We start from the raw sequence: 18,775 nt of genomic DNA, 5'->3' as shown, positions 1-18,775 counted from the left end.
GAATGACCTGTTTCTAATGCAATCTGAAGGAAAGGATCGCAGAGCAAGATTTAACCCGAAATAAGGTACGAGGCGCCACACGACGCTTTGTTTCCATTTCGCACTAGGACTTCTCTGCAAATACAACGGGGTGGTTGCAAATAGAAGGTCCAACCGGCGAGTCAATTACAACGAGGCAGCCCCATGGACCAGCCAACCTAGAGCTCTGGAAGCAGGCAGGGTACCGGCAAATGCCTTAAAACAAAGAGACTTCCAACCGGAAATAGCCGGGACACTAAAGCAGCGAGAAGGGAGCTGCCCTCTCTCTCCCATACAGAGAGGGGCGACGGGAGGGATCCTGTGGGGGAACTCGAAGGGCGAGCGTGACATGTTCGCTTCCTTCCCCCGCGGCGCCGCCGCCGCCGCCGCCGCCGCGCGCTCCAGGCGATAAGCGGGGGGGAGGTGGGGGGGGGAGGATGAGCCTTGTGGGGCGGGCGACGACCTCAAACACAGGAAGGCAGGCAAAGGGAAACAGCGACCAGCGCGCCTGGCTCGAGCCGGGTCTCGCGAGGGCGCGCGAAGGGAAGCAGGCGGGAGGGGAAAGGGGGAGGGGGAAAAAAAAAGGGGGGGGGAAGAGGGGAAAAAAAAAACCCAACCATCCTGCGCCGTGACGTCACGCGGAGCTGTCCCTCAGCACCGGGCCGAGCCAGGCGGGCTCCGGCGCTCCGGGTTCGAGCCTGGGTCGTGCAGGTAGGAGAAGTAGTAGTAGTGCGGGGTGGGGGTGCGGGGGAAGAGATTGCTGGGGCCTGCTCTCTTGCAGCAGCACCCCTCGGTGTAGGAGGGGAAAGGAAACGTCCCCCGCCGCTCCCCTCCCCCGAGGGCTAGGCGGAGAACGCTCCCCGTGATGGAGGAGCACGGGAGGCTGGGGGGGGGGGGGTTGCGCTCGGTGGAAGGGAGGGAGGAAACACAAAGCGGCGTCAGCTCTCCGGGAGCGCCGGTGAACGCAGGAATGGAAAGAGAACCGCCGGTTGGTAGCCGTGCATCTCTTTCCCTCCTGCGCCGGGACAGCTTCGGGCAAAGGTAAGAAGTTTGGAAAGGCGGGGTGTGTGTGTGGGGGGGGTGAAGTTGGTTTGCATGCCCGTCAACGCGGTGTCGGTTCGCGGGAAGCCACCGACGGGATTAAGCAAGCTAGAAGGGAGAGAACGGCGGAGGGTGGGTGGGTGGGTGGGGAGGGGGCGGTGGGGAGTTGCTGTTCCGTATTGTCCCGAACATCCATGCACACAACTGGCCCTTCTCGGATCGTGGGCAAGGCTCACTCACCATCATCCCGCTCAAATCCCCCCCTCCAAACTGATCCCCATTGCCAGCTAATGGGGAGTCCGTGTGTGCTCCTAAGCCCTTATTCTCCCGGCCTTGTATTATTGCTTAGACATAGCACCCAGCGGTGGAGGGAGCAAGTCGTAAAAGCCCAGCCCACCCACTCTCTTCTTCCCTCTTTGAATTGGCATTGCCCTGGGTAAACAAAGGCTACCCGGGACAAAGCTTTAAAAGAACAGCCACAAAGCCCACAGCCCTTTGTTGTGGGGGGGGGGACACAGAAACAATGCACCAAAAGAAAACCCTTGGTCTACTCCGGTTTTTATAGGGTTCCGAAGCCCATGATTCCCGGTGGACCTCTCATCCCAAACAAAGGGAGTCTGCTGGGTCCCCCAGAAGTCTTTGCAGCTCAGTATCCTAGCAACCCTCCAGCTTCCCTTATGTGGTCTGCCAGCCCCAAACAAGGATGCATCTTGATCTGGGCTTTGTGCTAATGACAGCATTATATTGATAAGCTGATAGAGCAGCAGCAGCAGCCTGGGGTATAAATGGATGGCCACAGCCAGGTATGGTGATAAACAGAAGGAAGGGAAGAATGCAGAGTGAGAAGAAACAGGAGACACGAGGCCATTACCATTAGCCAAACAGGATTTCTTAGGAAGACATGGCAAAAGGGGTGCCTTATAAAACTAACTGACCCCATTTACTCTACTACCAAACCCGAAAATGCTTGGTAGTAATTTGTGCTTTCTGTATTTCCCTTCCTTTTGAAAGAAAAGAAAAGTTAAAGTGAAGCTCAACTTCTGTTGATAAATGATGCAGTGATCTTGGTAACTGTATGGCCATAATTTGCCATTGCCTACTTCTGATAGAGATACCATAGATAGATAGATAGATAGATAGATAGATAGATAGATAGATAGATAGATAGATAGATGATAGATAGATAGATAGATAGATAGATAGATAGACAGACATATTTAGTTCCCAATGACAACTTTATAATTTTATAATATGTGTGTATTTATATAAATCTCCAATTATGATAAAACGTTATGCATCTGATACAGTGGACTCTGATCTACAAGATTGTGTTATAATAGAAATGTTACTTTTAAAGCTGCCACCAGGCTCTCTGTTGTTTCAATGAAATGCTATTTCCCACAGAAGGGAAAGAAGATTTGCATTACTGTGCCTGCTGTTTTAATCCAAGTAGTTCATTTGGATGCATAGCAGTCAGCATAGGGGCTGGCAGAGGTATGACTTCTGAATGTTCAACTAGACGGGTTTGTTATATTTAACAACTATAAACATTCTTTCTAAAAATATCTGTGAGTTTTATGTTTGGGATGGAAGGGGGTATATTATTTTGCTATGAAATGGGATTTACCAGGTTGCTTTTGAAGCTGGATGATGCGTGGAACAGGGCAGTGGAAGGAGTCCTGCCATTTGGAAGGTTTGCATGGAATAGAGCAATATGGATTCAGTTATGAAAGATCCTGTCTTCCAAAGTAATCATTTTATACTTTGATAAAGTTACTTCTATCTTTGATGCTACCCCCCAGCCACTAGACTCATTAGCTGTAGGATAATGAGAAATTAGCCACAGAGAACTGCTTAATGAGGTAATCCTGAACTAATCATTTGGGGACAAAAAAAGCCTCTAAGTGACAGGGACTGCTGTAGCCTGTGGCCATACTCTCTGCCTTGTGTAATGTGTGTGGGTTTATACGGATATGCTACCATAAATACTTATAGCTTGCTTACCTTTCATGCAAGGAGGGATTGAGTCTAATGCAAGGGACAAAATTAGTGCTAAAACATTCAAGCTTCTGTTTTCCTTTTCAAACAAACATATGTTCTTTGCTGCCTCTCTAGCAACACAGCAGTGTTTTTTTGTTATAGCATATAGCAGAACTATGGGGTCTCCTTGCTTTCAGAGCATCTGGCACATAGGCCCCCATGCTGCAGCTGCTCCTCATAGTACCACTACCCTAGGTTGCTCCCAGGTTAATAGGATTATTTCAGGAGGAGCTTTTCAGCAAGCTGCCAGAATAATGCCAGAGGGAAGAAAAAGAAGACGATTTGCTTCCTCATAGACAGATCTTACAAATTTCAGGAAACATTTTCAGAGCATAACAAGGTATGCTCAGGCACTGTTTCTTAAGACACAAATAGCTTGGGGCCATAGGTTTGTGCCTTGAAGAAACTACTTCCATCAAGACTATAGGTTGTGCAAATGACACTTCCACAGCATCAGTCTCTTGTCCAATTCCTACCATGTCCCATACCTAAAACCTCATCTGAAGTACTTGAATTGCATTATGGCAGCCCAGCATGTACTTTGGGATTGCAATGTTGACTGCCGTGCCTATTTTGAAAAGACTGGTTTGCAGAGCTACTCAAATCTTGCTGAGATAGATTCCCAGAAATTAGTATGGAGACAGTCTCCCTTTCTGCTCCTTCCTTTCTGGCTTCATATATATTGGAAGGAAGGATCACCGCTGTTTGTAACTGCAATGTTTCCTGGGATGAATATTGTTTATGAAGAAGCCTGTGGGAAAAGTGGGAACTTGAACCTTCAATCGCTGTGGAGGAGGATTAGTCGGGACTCAATCAATTCCAGGAAAGAAACCGAACTGGCTGGCCTGGAACACATAGCAAAGTTAGCCAGTCAGTCATGCAACCCCTCTCCATTGCCTTGGTAAAGCATTAAAATACATTAAATACTAACAAGTGTTAAGGTGTGAATTTTCTTGTTCCCAGTAAAGGATGGGATGTGGGCTATTAATCAGGAGCAGAATCCTGTTTCCTTAACATATACATATGAAATGGTATGGATCAAGAGTTCTTCGTTACAGCAAGTGTCTGTGGTCATATTAGAAACTATCTAATCACAACCTCAGTTTCAAAATCCAGGCAACCACTAGATGGGAGCAAAGCAACACATAAAACTGCATGACTTTTCTGCCATCAAAAACTAGATGGCAGCAAAGTCATGCAGTTTTATTTGCTGCTTTGCTCCCATCTAGTGGTTGCCTGGATTTTTTTTATTATTATTATTTTTTTGCAGCTTTGCAGCCCAGATATTATAAACCGACAAAAGCTAGTGTTAGAACCAGCATTTTGTTGTGAGCTACTTTATTTATTTATGGATTTATTTATTTATATCCTACTCATATTTTATAAATACCGGTAATTCAAGACAGCAAACATATTCCTAATATTCCTTCCTCTTCCCATTTTCCCCATAACATGCTTGTGAGGTAGGTTCTTCCCTTGGCAACAGTACCCTGTAGAAAAAGGAAATTTAGCTACCAGGGTATTGGAAGAATTAGAAAAGCTGTGCTGTGGGAGGAAAAACAGATTAGTAGTTGACTAGAAAGCACAGCATTTTATTTGGGACTCAATTCCCCACATTTTGGGTTAGACCAATGCAGCCAGGATTCCAAATGTTGATTATGGAACAAGAGTGTGATTATTTGTAGAACAAGAGTGTGATTATTTATGTCAGTGAACTGGTGTAGATTTCAGTTATATCAACAAGAGGCAGTGATTTGTTTTTATTGGACCCACATCTTGTTAATGTAAAAAGTAAGATAACAACTGAATGATGAAAATTCTCAGATTGTGAAATTTTGTGTAATCTAACACCCAACATATTTTAGTCAGGCTTCCTCGTGGAACCTTTATGTAGCAAATGCACTTATTCATTCTGTATTGTGTGCATGCTTCTTTGGAATTAGGCCCTGCTGAATCCAATGTGTTTTGTATATAAACAGTGGTGGGATTCAGCCAGTTCGCACCACTTCGGGAGAATCGGTTGTTAACTTTCTGAGCAGTTTGGTGAACTGGTTGTTGGAAGAAATCATTAGGGCAGAGAACCGGTTGTTAAATTACTTGAATCCCACCACTGTATATAAACATTCATAAGAACAGGACACAAGCCCCTTCTTTTGTTAAGAAGTTCAACATGGGATCCTGGCATAAACTTTGTATGTGCACTAGATCTTCTGATTATGCTATTCTCAAGCCAGCTTGCAATTTTCAGACATAGTGTATTTATGAATAAGAAATATTAAGGTTGAAGCACAGGTCTGAGCTATTGCTTTTATGTCCTGCTTGTCCTGCTTTGATTTAGTGGCATTTGGTTGGCCGCTGTAAGAACAGATTGCAGGATTCAATAGACTGTTGATCTAATCCAGCTGACCTTTTTCTGCCCTTCCATTTTTTATTCACTTCTCACATGTATTTTCGCAGCAGAGCTTCCAGAAATATAAGGGAGTTTTTCCACTGTATATCTACATTACAATTTTCAGATTTCTTTGAAGATGGAGAGGATGGGAGGATGGTCTTGCGTCTTGATGGGAGGATATTCCATTAAGTAGGGGTCACAATTGAAAAACCTGGTTTATTTGTAGACAGATTCCTTTATAAGCAGTGCCCATAGCAAATGTTAGTGGACAGATAAAGCTTTCAGTTGATAACATATCAAGGAAGACGTTCCTTAAATTAAGCAGAATTAGGCAATCAGTAGTATTATCTTTGAATTAAGTAGACATGACATGATCTTCACCCAGAATTCCTAGATCACCTTCATTATCCTTAATTATGTGATAGGTAGCTGACTATCGGACAGTTTCCCATTTCTATCTCTAAATAAAAATAAAATATGATATTCAAAGAATTTTTTTCTTTCCAGTAGCTTTGATGTTACCTTCCCAATAAAAAAAATAAATGCTGCCACTGTAATCAGGTCATTGTTGGACATGATTCACTGGGCTGCTGATCATAAGGGCAGGTAGCTCAGGTAGCAATTATATATAGCAGGAATGGCATTGCATAGCCCACCAGATGATGCTGGACTTCAAGTCCCATGCTAGCCAGTGTATTAAGATATTGGGAGTTTCAATCTCCCCAAAACTGCAGAGGGACATACATGTATTGTTCACCCTGAAAGCTAGGAAGAATAAGGATAACTGTTTCATCCAGTTGTGCCCAATGTGGTGCTTTCCAGGTATCAGGTACAATATGTTGGGCTACAACTCCCAGAATTCCTAGCCATTTATCCAGCAAATATTCTATTAGAGAAGGTTGATTTCATAATTTCGTAAGCCATTATCTGCAAATTCTTGCCAGGTGATGATGAGCTTTTGAAACAAAGCAAAAACAAAAAAAGCGCAACCCTGGGAAAGAAAAAAAAAAGCAGTCAGTTGGTCATTTCAGAGCAGCCAATCAGAAAATGCCTTGCCTGCCTTAGCAACAAAGAGCACACCAATCAGAAGAGGGTATGCTTTTAGTCTTGGTTTTTATTGGCTGTGGGGAGGGAGGGAATGAATAAAAGCAGCGGATGGAGGTGGGGGTTAGGAAAAAGATAGGAAGGAGCCTCTGCTTTCCTAGGCTGCTGACCTCTTTGTGTGCATGTGAGCTATATACCACCTTCAATGCTCCTCCCTCTCCATACTAACAACTGATTGCATTGCTGCAGAAGGATTCCTATGTGTCCATGTTGGCGGTGGGTGGATGTGGATGGAGGCTGTCTGGAATTGGGTTGCAAAAACAAGCATCCAGGTTGAGATGCATTGTGGTTTCAGGATTTGGTCCTTTCAGTTGCCGAAGGCTAGAGTGGGGAGGGCTTATGTGCTGCTTCAGCTTATATTCTAGTTGATTAGCAAATTCTTCATGAGTAGGAAACGGTTAACAAAGCCATGCTTTGCAACCTGTAATCCATCAGACAGGGCAGGAAATGGGCTGTTGCATGGTCTGATTTTAAACCCGAACCACTTATCTTTTATTTTTCTTGCCCCCTTGTGCCACCTATCTTTATTGTTCTTGTCTTGTGGCAAACAGTAAACACAAATACGAGAAGAGACTGCCCGAGATACTTAGCTTGTTCTTAGCTTTGGGCTCGAGCAGCCCATGCACACCAAGATAGGGTTAATGCAAGTTGGCCTTTGACAGATGCTTTTTCTGAACTGCTACACCCCCCACTTGGATGACTCACTCCCTTACCCCCCTCAGTTCTTTAAGCCAGAGACTGGGGGTTGGAAGTGTGTGTGGGGGGAATGTTGTTAAAAGTATCATCTGTTCTTAGCTTTGTTGCTATAGAGACCATACGGTGGTGATTCTCTTTATAGCCACTTCCCCCCCCCTTGATTTTGGAAACTTGTTGTCCCATTCCTATTCAGCTCTCCCTTCTTCCAGAATTGCTCTGAGCTGTTCTGTCATGGAATATGATATAAAACAGTTTCCAGCAGGCTTTGCAAGGTTCTTATAAGGGAGGAGTATCTGCCAGTTTCTGAATAACCACAAGAATAGAAATAGAGTTGGAGTTAGTTATCTGGCCTGTTTGGCCCCTTTAACGTCTTGCCAACATTCTAAAGAGCTGCTTCTGCTTGACTGTAACATTTGCTGGACTGGGCTCAAGTTCCAGGAGCTGGTGGGCGTTCCTAACTTTGGTGTCATTTATTTAATTCTGATTCTTGGTTGCTTCTTGCAGCCATTACAAAAGGGGTTGTTTTAGCTCAGTGGCAGAACATGCATGCATTGCATAAGGAAGATCCCAGCTTCTAGCAGAGCTGTGAAAATCTCCTGCCCAAAGAGAGAATCAGGAGTTATGTGGGAGTGATGATCTGATGACTGAGGGGGAGTTCCTTAAGTTCCTATGTAATTCTAGCAGAATAGCCCTGTCTGTAGGGAGTTGCTGGTTCTTCCTTCAGAGATGTTGTAGCCTGTGAAGATGTTGTAGCCGATGGTAGGTTGTACTATCAATTGACTTCCAAGAAGCTGAGGTCCACCATTCCTTCCCTATTCTTTCTCAACAGATGGAAATTAAGTCATGAGGCAGTATCTTCTACAAGTGACTGGGAGGGAGAAGGGAGCCTGACATCGCCACAGAAGCCTTGAAGAGCCATGACGTCAACGGTACAGTCTCTGCGTTTCCCACTGCTTCCACATGAACCAGACCAAGACCGGACACATAGTTGTGATCAGGAGATTGAGAGGCACTATCAAGTAGTGCCCTCCGTTGTATGTGCCATGTGCTGCCTCTTTGGGATCATCTATTGCTTCTTTGGTGAGTGTGTTGTTGGTGGGGGGAGATGGCTTGTAGATTACTCCAGATCTATAGAGGACAATTAAAGGTAAAGCATGTGGATTCAAGACGAATGTATTATTTCATTGTCTTATTGGGACATTTTAATGGGCAATCCCACTTACAGCCAGTCACAAGTTTTATTAACTGTGTAGCATGACAAACTTAACTGATCATAGGGGAAGGAGCAAATGTGTTGTGTCAGCTCTCTAATTCATAATTAATCCTAGTCTCTCTTTCATTGAAACGTTTTATATGCTCTGTTGCTATAAAGTATGGAGGGATACACACCTGAAACACAGGAAGTGAGGAAGAAAGGGTCAGCCTCCTTTGATACATCTGGTAGAGCTTAACAAACAACAGCAAAAAAAACCTGGGGCATGACATATTGAGCCATTTTTGAGTTGTGGCTACCTGAACACCCAAATAAACAGCTGTGTTCACAAGTGTGGTCAGAGCTGATGAGGTGGTTGTATTGAGAATTGCTATTGTTTTTATCTTGGCTGTCGATTATGCATTCATTTTGTGTCTCTTGTATTTTTTTGCTCATTTTAATTGTTAGTCACCCAGTGTCGTTTTTAGTCACACTAGATGCTGTTTTAGGACCTCTTTCCAGAGCACGATACTATAGTCTTTTGAGACTGAAGGATGCCAATGAGAATGTCATTTGTTTGAGACAGGTGGCCATGTAAATGGAATAAAATGAAATATAAAATAGTCTCTTGACTGAGGCTGATGGGGGCATCTGGTTCAGCCCTGTTGCATGAACATAACCAATGTATGTTTAGTACTAATGTTAAGACGCTGAGCTTGTCGATCGAAAAGTCGGCAGTTCAGCGGTTCGAATGCCTAGTGCCGCGTAACGGGGTGTCCCAGCTTCTGCCAACCTAGCAATTCAAAAGCACGTAAAAAAAATGCAAGTAGAAAAATAGGGACCACCTTTGGTGGGAAGGAAACAGTGTTCCGTGCGCCTTTGGCGTTTAGTCATGTCAGCCACATGACCACAGAGACCTCTTCAGACAGCGCTGGCTCTTCAGCTTTGAAATGGCGATGAGCACCGCCCCCTAGAGTCGGGAATGACTAGCACATATGTGCAAGGGGAACTTTTACCGTTACCTAATGAAACTCAGGTTTCTGAACTGTTCTGGCCAATATCTTCCTGTGGCTACATTCCTAACTATAGCAAACTCTATGACTGAGTCCCTGGATAAATGTAAAAAGCCCTAGAAGGAAACATTCAGAGTGACAGCTCTGTGCTTCCAATTACACATTACAGAGGATCTGAAATGTTCAAGGAAAGGATATAAAGTCCACTTTTTAAAACCCCAAATATCCCTTAGTAATGTATAATAAAAGGTATGCATGTGTAAAAAGAGAGCATGCAAATTGTCATACACATGCACAAATGCTCACAAACACAGGTCTCCAAATGGAATGAGAATCATTCTGCTTTGCTAGAGCAAACAATTGGGCAACCTATCCTATCCCCCTTATCATTCTTCTTTCATTCTTTCCTTAGGATACCGATGCTTCAAAGCAGTGATGTTCCTGACTGGGCTGATGTTTGGCTCAGTAATCATCTTCATGTTGTGTTACAAAGAGCGGGTGCTGGACACTCAGCTAAGCGTGGAGGCCTCTGTGGGCATTGGCCTGGGCATTGGCGTGCTCTGCGGGCTAGTCACCATGCTGGTACGCAGTGTCGGGCTGTTCATGGTTGGGCTGCTGCTGGGGCTACTACTGGCTGTAGCTACACTGGTAGTGATGGAGCAGTTCTACCACCCACCTACTGTCTGGATTCCCATTGGCTTATTGCTGGGGGTGGGCATGCTGTGTGCTGTCCTGACCCTACAATGGCAGCGCCTCTTCACCACATTGTCGACTGCTGTCTTCGGTAGTGCTGTCATGACTGCCACTGCTGACTACTTTGTTGAGCTCTTTTTGCTGCTGCAGTATGTTTATGAGCGTGTCAAGGTGGCACCTGCCCGGCCCATCTGCTGGTACAGCTGGGTCATCCTGGGTACTTGGCCTGTCCTGGCATTTTTGGGTGTCTTGGTGCAGTGGAAAGTCACAGCTGAAGGATACTCACACACTGAAGGTGAGTGTGGTCTCATGGGGTGGAGAGCCAAATGGCTGAAAACAAGCAAATCAGCATTCAGATTAAATGAGGTTCAGATTAAATGAGGCCTTGTATTGACTGGTCTTGCATATCATACTTCATTAACCATGGTTTATTTAGCAACAACAATTTATTGGGTTCTCCTCATACAGTAAGACCTACATTTAGAATGGATTACTCTTCCAGTTTTAAGGCCACATCCTACTCCTCCAACCATTGCTAGAATCACAGTTGGCATCATCTTATGCATTTCCGGGGGCAGTGGAATGAACTGCTCCCGGAAATGCGTAAGATCTCCGACCTCCGTGTATTTTGCTGTGCCCTCAAGACCCTGCTGTTCCGCCAAGCCGGGCTATCAATGTAATGATTTTTAAATTGGGTATTTTAAATTTTTTGGGTTTTAAATCTGAGCTGAAATTATGTAATAATTTTAATTAATTTTAACTGATGTCTGTCTTTGTGTTTTTAATAGGCTGTACACCGGCCTGAGTCCTTCGGGAGAAGGGTGGTATAGAAATAAAATTATTTATCAATTTATTTATTTATTTATCAAAAGCAGCAGGATAGAAACAAGTAGCCCTGCCTAACTTTTGATGGTATGATTCATGGAGGCCACTTTCTTTGAGTTTTAAAGTGTGAACATTAGAGCAGCTAATTTGGGCAATTATTCTTGGGTCATTCTGGCATCATACCAAAGTTTCTCTAAAAGGTCAAAGCTTTCTGACTGGTGGGGTTCTGCTCTCTGTCGGATTCCTGTATATTATAAACAGTAGGACTGGATTTAATACGGCAGCTGGTGGTTGGGCCTAGACTTCCTGATAACAGCGGCTGGCACTGTTTTTATTAAAGATATCCTTTGCCCAAGGCAAAAAAGAATTGCTTGTCATACTTTTTTGTCAAAAGCAAGGAAGAAGTGGCACTGATAGAGCTCAAGCATTGCTTCTTTCAGGTGTGGCCCATTGCGTTTCATACCCAAAGGGCTTGTTCCAAGATTGCAAAAGAATAGAAGAGAACCAGAGGATTCTCTTGTATTTTTACTTAGTGTTTGGAGGGCCTTCTCTCCATTTGTGCTTCCTGTGATTCTTCTCAAATACATCAAGTTTTTCTCTTTGCCGCTGTGTTCTTCATTACAGCATAATGAAGTTGCTGGGAAATTATATAGCAATTTTTCCTTATTCCAGTTTTTGTCTTTTACAGATTTGTCCTGTCCCCCATTGCTTTCTGGGGAGTTAAATCATGTCAAGTTCCTGAATGTGGAAAGCTTTCCCACTCGGTCAGGTGTGAATGGAGTTTGAGTGGTTAGGAGGGCACAAGACAACTTCCTGATCTTCTGGAGGGCATATGATGTTATGATGACAGGGCAACTATGAAGGGGCAGCAAAAAAAATGTCAAAATAGTAGCTGCAACCATATGATGAGAGCTCCATCTTTTTTACATGTATTTTACAGATTTTCAACCATGTAGTTACAATATGCACCCCTGACTGATAAAGGGTGGGAATAATAGTGAAACACCTCAGGAAAGCAATTGTTCCCATCCTAATGCTAAAGCCTTCCTGGTTCATTTAGATAGTTAGCAGATCACCATTTTGGAACTGTTTTCAGCCATATCTCAAGAATAAGAAGATAAAATTACAGGTATGAGAGTGCTTTGCTTTTCAGCGATATTTTGCTCCCGTTCACATCCTTAATTCTGCAAATGCCAACATTGTCCAAAATTAGACCCATGCTCTCATTTCCAGCTTTACTTTTATATTAAAAAAATCATGTGACACTGCTACTGAATACTGATAGTATGATTTAAGGCTGCTGGTAAATTGCAAAGAGGAGATGTCTCATGTGATTCACAGCCTGCCCAAACCTGCTATTGGTCCATAAAAGTGTAATATTGTTGTGTTGGTTTACTATCAATACTTGATCTGTTCCTTCTTTTAAAAACAAAAGTAATCAGGGATCACATTATGGAGATTGTAATCATCTAGAGAACACTGAATTGTCTGGTGTAGATTAAATGAAATTAACCAGTGAATTATATTTTATATAGCAAAATCAGAATCCAGCTAAAGCTGTCCAAATGAAACAAATACTTTAAGAGGGAGTGAGAACATATGATTCTATAGGCGAAAGGTGAAATAAAATACTATGTTGTTACAGGAACAGTGCCAGAAAGTATTTGGGGGAACATGATTCTGCCAGTTCTCTTGGACCTTTTAGCTTTTGACACCATAAACAACACCATTCTTGCAGAGCAACTGAAAGAGTTGGGTGCTGTTTTGTAGTTCCAATATTTACTGTTGGGATGTGCCCAGAAGGTGGTGTTGAGGATTTTTACTTGACATTAAGGTTATCGTATTGACCTCTGGCGTTCTGCAAAGAGGATTTTAGGATTGAGGCAAAGCTTATTCTGGACAGTATTGCACTTCCCCAGAAAGAGCAGGTTTACAGCTGGGTGGATTTTTATCCCTCATGTGCCACTGAATGTGATTGTATCACATTCAGTGGCACATGCGCAGCAATTGCAGCCCTTCTGGAGATAGTTGGACTTCATTATTCATGACTTGGTTTCAACCTAACTTAGCTATGCAATGCATTTTATTGGGATTGCCATTGGAAAGTGTCCATAAATAGCAACAGGTGGTACATAGCACAGCAAGTACTGCTCACCTGTGCAAGGAACAGGGGTCATATTGTATACGCCTGTAAGGAAAGATCTGCACTTCACGTGTGTGTGTGTGTTTGTGTGCTATCGGTTACTGATGGGTACGAGTTAAAATATTACTGTAGCCCTTTGAAGTCCTAAAATGACTTAGGACTTGAATATCTGCTTTTCCTGATATGAACCTACACACTTTCTTAGATCTCCTGAGGCTCTTCTGAAGATGACCCTAGTGCTTGGAACTGTACTGTTGGGCATGCATAAAAGGGTCTTTTATTGTGTGGCTCTTGAGCTAAACAATGTGTTCCTCAAAAAGTTAAATGACTCTCAGTCTCTCAGTATTTAGGGTGTGGATACAAATGCATCTTTCACTAAGTTTTAATTGTTATTGCTATTTGAGAAATGATTTTAATGCCGTTGATTGTATTCTTTTACAATGTTAAATTTAAATTTTTGCCTTCATTTGTAATGTTAAATTTAATTGTTTCCAGCTACCTTGAGCATCGAAATAAAGGCAGAAATATAAATTGAAGATCAAAATAAGACTGGAACTATGGCATGTTCACTGATATGGTAACATGTCTGCACCAATATAGTTTGAAAAATACATTTGTGACCATAAGATTTATGTAGAATCTAACTTTAAAAGCATATTGACATGAATGTCAACTGAATGCTCTCAGTGTCAGTGGCCTAGGGTTGTTATTGTTAGAAGAAAGTCACACTGATTTCATCCTGAAAGGTAATATGTGTGCTTTCTATCAGCATCAAATGGAAGAAATGCCATTTTTACTTTCCATTTCTCTGAAATATGCATGAGTCCTCCTCACATAAGTACCCACCAATTAATTTGGAACAAACTTTAATATATGATTAAAGCTTAACTGATTAATTACAGTAATTAATCAATTACTATTTTAAAACTTTTATTCAGACTTTATTCAGGACCATATATTTGCCTTTTATAACTAAGCTACATTATTACGTGCAAGTAGCTATAATTGCGACTTGTCATCCTTTTTTTATAAACCCACTTTAGGGGAATGCAGCTGATGCTGGTGACAGCGGAATATGCTTAATTCTTTTTCTATCCGTTTCCTCCATGTAAATCCCTAATACCTTTTCTCCCTGAACTTTAAATGCGTACAAACAGTACTTATTCATTAAAGATTCCCCATATAATCCCAGCAGAGTTTAAGATTGGTTAGAGATTATGATGTGAATGTAGAAGACCTAACCAGGATGAGCCTTTGCTAGTGGGGCTGTCTCAGTTAGTGGCTGATCCTGGAAAGAGACCCGCCAAGCCAAGTACCTGGTCTCCAACCTATGGGAACAAAAGCCCTTTCCTCAGTCATGTCAACTAATGCCTCGGGACCTGTGTCAATCATCAACTTACCTAATTTTTGTTGGATGTCAACTCTTTTTTCATTTAAAAAAGAAATCTACAATAAAGAAGTTCCAAAATGGCCGCTCTCCCTCACTGGGGGCCAGGCCAGCCCTTTATCCTGTGGGGTCTCACACCACGCTCTTCTTCCCCCATAGTGATTATCAGTCGGCAGCAGCGTCGTGTGCAGTTGATGCGGATCAAGCAGCGGGAAGAGCGGAAAGAAAAGAAGAAAAAGCGGCCACATCCTCACCCCCACCTGCAACATAAGGCCCACCCACCTGAGCCGGCCTACCGCCGCAAGCCTAATCCTGTGCGTCGATTTGATGGGGATGTGCTCTCCCCAGTGAGTAAATGCCAGGGACTTCCTACACAGTGGTAGGGCCAGAGGAATCTCAGCTGAAAATTGCCATGAATAGGGTGGAAAGAGCTGCTGGAGGAAATGAGCTTGTCTCTCATTCTTTTCCTTCCAGGCCTCTTGTATTTCCATCATCCTGCTTACTATTTGTGAAGTATTTTCACAGTGTGGTCCTAGTTCTTCACTTTTTCAATACCCTTTTTTTGCAGCATGGATGTGTTTCTGCATCTACTGCTTTCCTGCCCACCCACCCACCCTGGCAATTAACTGGGATTTCTTTTGAGGTGTAAGGAAAAAAACAGAAATGGGAAGATCCCAGACCCATTGGCTGCCTATGAATTAATACCTTCACACTAATTGAGGAGTTGCGTATGTAAAGAAATGATGTTCAGAGAAAATACATTCCAGTTGTGGCTTTGGTGGTTGCATTTGGAAGACAGGAATGGAAAAGCATCTTTCTAACTCTTCAAAATTTATTTTTAACCAAAGAGGAATGTCTGCTTTTTACCAATATTGTTGTTCTAAGGAATCCCTCCCTCCCCCAAATTAAAGAACATGTAGCGAGTTTTCCATCTAATGATGATAGACATAATTATGCCAGCCAATGTTAGCTGACACTTTTGTAATCTCTGCTAACTGGGGAAAAAAATGTTATTCTCTTATGACAAGCCACTACGTCCCTTCTGTTACTGGGGTACAGTACCTAAATACAGCAAATTGCAAAATTGTTTAAAGTGGTAAAATGAGTGAAACCTCTAGCAGTTATAGGCAATAGCAGTACTGTAATAATTAGTGATAGCTCAGAGATTGTGCATGCCTTCTCCCAAGCAGATCAGGAGGTGAAGCTGGACTTACCCAAAGCACTTTGGAGCAAGACAGCAAAGCCAGTTCTTCCATATAGTAAAATTTCAGCGAGAAATAGGGGTATAAAATTTTATTTTTTAATCATTTAAAAATATTTCTTAATTTTTCTTTTCCCAGAGCTACATACAGAGCTTCCGAGAACGGCAGACAGGTTCCTCTCTCAACAGCCTCCTGGCCAACGCTCATGCCGCCATTGACATAGACTATGACTGTGGCTCCACTGTGCCCCTGACCACTGGCTCGGGTCCTGCCATGAGAGTATAGACCAGCACTTCCTCCAGAATACAAGTGCTATCTCCTGTGGTCACCTGGGCCAAGCCATGTGGCTAGAACTAGCATCTTGGTTACCACCAGGATCTGAGAACATTCTTCACTGGTATTTGCAGCCTATGCGCAGACATATTTCAACACCTCTCAAACCGCTAAACATAAGTGGAATTCTTCCTAGTGTTTCTAAGCCATCATGCAACAAGGGGTGAGGAAGGAGTTTGAGCAGGTGCTCAAGGCAAAGGGCTGAAGCGTGATCTGGCTGTAATCCACGCCTGGTCCGAAATGTGAAATGCAGGACTTGCGGGGGTGGGTGGGTGGGGGAGGCAGCTATAGAAAGAATTACTCATCTGGAACAACCCCAATAAGCAATGACAACATTTTCCTATCCATCACTTCTGGAGCGGGCCTCAAAAGGAAGGACTATTGGATGGTTGTGTGCTCCCTTGCCACAACTTCCTTGCCCTACAGACTGTCTTTGCATGCACTGACCTGAAGGACTGTTTCAGGGCACAGGTGCCATGGTGTACTGTTAGTGGAAGCTTATGACTCAGTTCACTCCAGTCTGGTGGGAACTAGCCAGCTCAGGGAAATGGGGCCCTCGGGCCCTGGGCCCCTTGCCCATACCAGTGCCTGGCATTCTGTTTAAATGCGTGACTCAAGGAAGGAAGGGGAGGAGGGTGGGGATTGGCAACCTGGGCTGGGCTTTGTCACTGTTGAAGTATGCAAGCGTGAGTGTGAGTCTGTGTGCATGTGGTGGCACTGGAGAAGATATGGAAATGCGACTGGTATCCAGGCAACAAACCTTTCTGGATACCCCCACCCCCCTTCACTTCTGATGCTGGCAAGAATGTGAGGTAGTAATGGAGCTGGAGAGGGGGAACCCATGTACATAGTCTTGTGAGAGTTATTTGTATTAATTTATTATTGACCAAGAGTTGGGCTGGAGAGTTTTGCCAGATCCAGAAGTTGGATAAGGAAAAGGGAATAGGACCTTAGGCCCAAACCATGTTTTCCTATCTAATCTCACAAAACCGGGGGAGAACAGAGACAGAAGTGTTTCCCCTGCACTGTCGGACAAACTTTAGCAGGTACCACATTTTCAGTTTGAACTTCCACTGTTGTCTCTGGGGCTAGGGCTTGCTCAATATCTCCAACTTTTAAGGAAACTGGAAGGGGATGGGGAGGATTCATCAGCCATTTTTTTAAAGGGGAGGCAGATAAGGATCCAGCAAGGCTTCTCTCCATTGAGAAACTGCATGTGTCTGTCACCGATCATCACTGTTGTCACCCCAGAAACTTTGCACTCTTGTTTGTTTTGTCTTTCTCTTTTTTGTATATGTGCCAAACGCTGCCGGGCTGTGGCTGCGCAAGTAAAAAAAAAAAGCCTTTTAGGAGTAGTGCTTCCCTCAATGAATGTGCTACAAGCATCAAACTCAAACCAAGCCATGTTACTTATCTATGCAGATAGGACTGGAGACAAGTTAAGGCTTAATTTGGAAGGAGAATGAGGTCAACCCACGTCTTAAAACAACATTTGTAGCAGATATATCTAAAGAGCAATCCTGAAGTTCTGAAGTTTTCCTTTGAAGTTTTCCTACTTTATTGGTAAAGGCATGACACACTCCAGACAATTGCTTTAAATTATCCATTTGTGTTTTTCCTCCAAAGGAATATCTTTCTCTTTTTGATTTCAGATCATCTTTAAGGAATGGGGTTTAGAAATAGAGATGATACACATAAAAGTATACTGCACACATATATATTCTGCACATATCTAGACATACCCTAACCCTTCTGATGAGCCTTTTGCAGCTTTATATGAAGAACGTGGGAGAAGAGAATACGGTACATACCATGAGTTCAATGCATCTATGAAGGGAAGTGAGTTTTATTGGGTGGGGAGAAGAAAGTAAAGTAGTTGGCCATTCAGTTGGTCTAAATTAGACCCATTGAAGAATATATAAAGTTAGAGGTAATACAGTTCCAGTGCTTTGTCTTTTCCCCATTGATCCAGGACCAGCAGATCATCACATCAACCAAACACAACATTTTTTTAAAAAGTAGAACTTAAGAACATTTAACAAAGCAGAATGTGTTTCCCATGTCATGCAGAAGAGGAAGAAGACAAGATGACTTGTCTTTTTGTATGTGATTATTCATACATCTGTCCAACTTGCTTCTTAACCTTTCGAAGCTTAAACTTTGCTCCACTGATTTCAGCACTTTCCTGATGCTAGCACTCTGTCAAAAAAAAAAAGCAATGGTTTAGACAAATCTATCATGACTGAAGAACCATTCGACCACTTCCCCTTCCCTCAAATGTACATTCCCAGGGACAGGGATCTATAGTTACCCAGGTGTTGCTGAACTATAATTCCCAACAACCCTAGCTAGCATGGCCAGTGTTGAGGAATCATAGGAACAGTAGTTCAATGTCAGATTTAGAGATTATCACTCTGAATTCAGTATTTTGTTGGGCCAAGTACATAACCCCTTTCATCTTTGATCAGTATCTCAAGTAGATCTATGGTAATGTGCAAGCCATGGAAGATGTGCTCCATTTCTCACATTATTTCTCAAGGCTCAGACTAGTCTTAACAACCAGGTTTATCACAGGGTAATAAAAAAGAGAGTTTAATGAATTTCACATATTCCCTGCGCCAGTGGTGGGTTGCCCCCAGTTCGGACCAGTTCTATAGAACCAGTAGTAAAATCAACGGGAGGCTCCGCCCAACCCC

At 43.2% G+C, this 18,775-nt stretch overlaps 2 protein-coding genes across 9 annotated transcripts in view; one reads left to right on the top strand and one right to left on the bottom strand.

Annotated features, from left to right (window-relative positions):
- Positions 1 to 484: 484 nt before the first annotated feature.
- Positions 485 to 17,428, top strand: TMEM198 (transmembrane protein 198). 3 transcript variants are annotated; one of them, XM_034433796.2, is made up of 5 exons: positions 485 to 729; positions 8,121 to 8,371; positions 9,909 to 10,484; positions 14,704 to 14,891; positions 15,885 to 17,428. In XM_034433796.2, the coding sequence occupies exons 2-5, from the start codon at positions 8,209 to 8,211 to the stop codon at positions 16,029 to 16,031; spliced, it is 1,074 nt and encodes a 357-aa protein (XP_034289687.1). In that variant the 5' UTR covers positions 485 to 729; positions 8,121 to 8,208; the 3' UTR covers positions 16,032 to 17,428. The 3 variants fall into 3 exon arrangements, with proteins under 3 accessions (XP_034289687.1, XP_034289688.1, XP_034289691.1); XM_034433797.3 differs by lacking the exon at positions 485 to 729 and adding an exon at positions 741 to 1,059; XM_034433800.3 differs by lacking the exon at positions 485 to 729 and adding an exon at positions 6,652 to 6,811.
- Positions 17,429 to 17,909: 481 nt separating this feature from the next.
- OBSL1 (obscurin like cytoskeletal adaptor 1) overlaps positions 17,910 to 18,775 on the bottom strand; it is a 78,662-nt gene continuing 77,796 nt past the window's right edge. For all 6 annotated transcript variants that reach the window (XM_034433802.3, XM_034433804.3, XM_060687847.2 and 3 more), the window contains one exon: positions 17,910 to 18,278. In XM_034433802.3, coding sequence (XP_034289693.2) covers positions 18,271 to 18,278 — 8 coding nt within the window. In that variant the 3' untranslated portion in view covers positions 17,910 to 18,270. The remainder of the gene's footprint in view (positions 18,279 to 18,775) is intronic.

This window comes from Pantherophis guttatus, chromosome 1 (genome assembly GCF_059756535.1).
Source record: "Pantherophis guttatus breed Tessera chromosome 1, ASM5975653v1, whole genome shotgun sequence".
Classification (NCBI taxonomy): Eukaryota; Metazoa; Chordata; class Lepidosauria; order Squamata; family Colubridae; genus Pantherophis; species Pantherophis guttatus.
The sequence above is the reverse complement of the archived record's forward strand: the minus strand, read 5'-3'. Positions and strand labels throughout refer to the sequence as shown.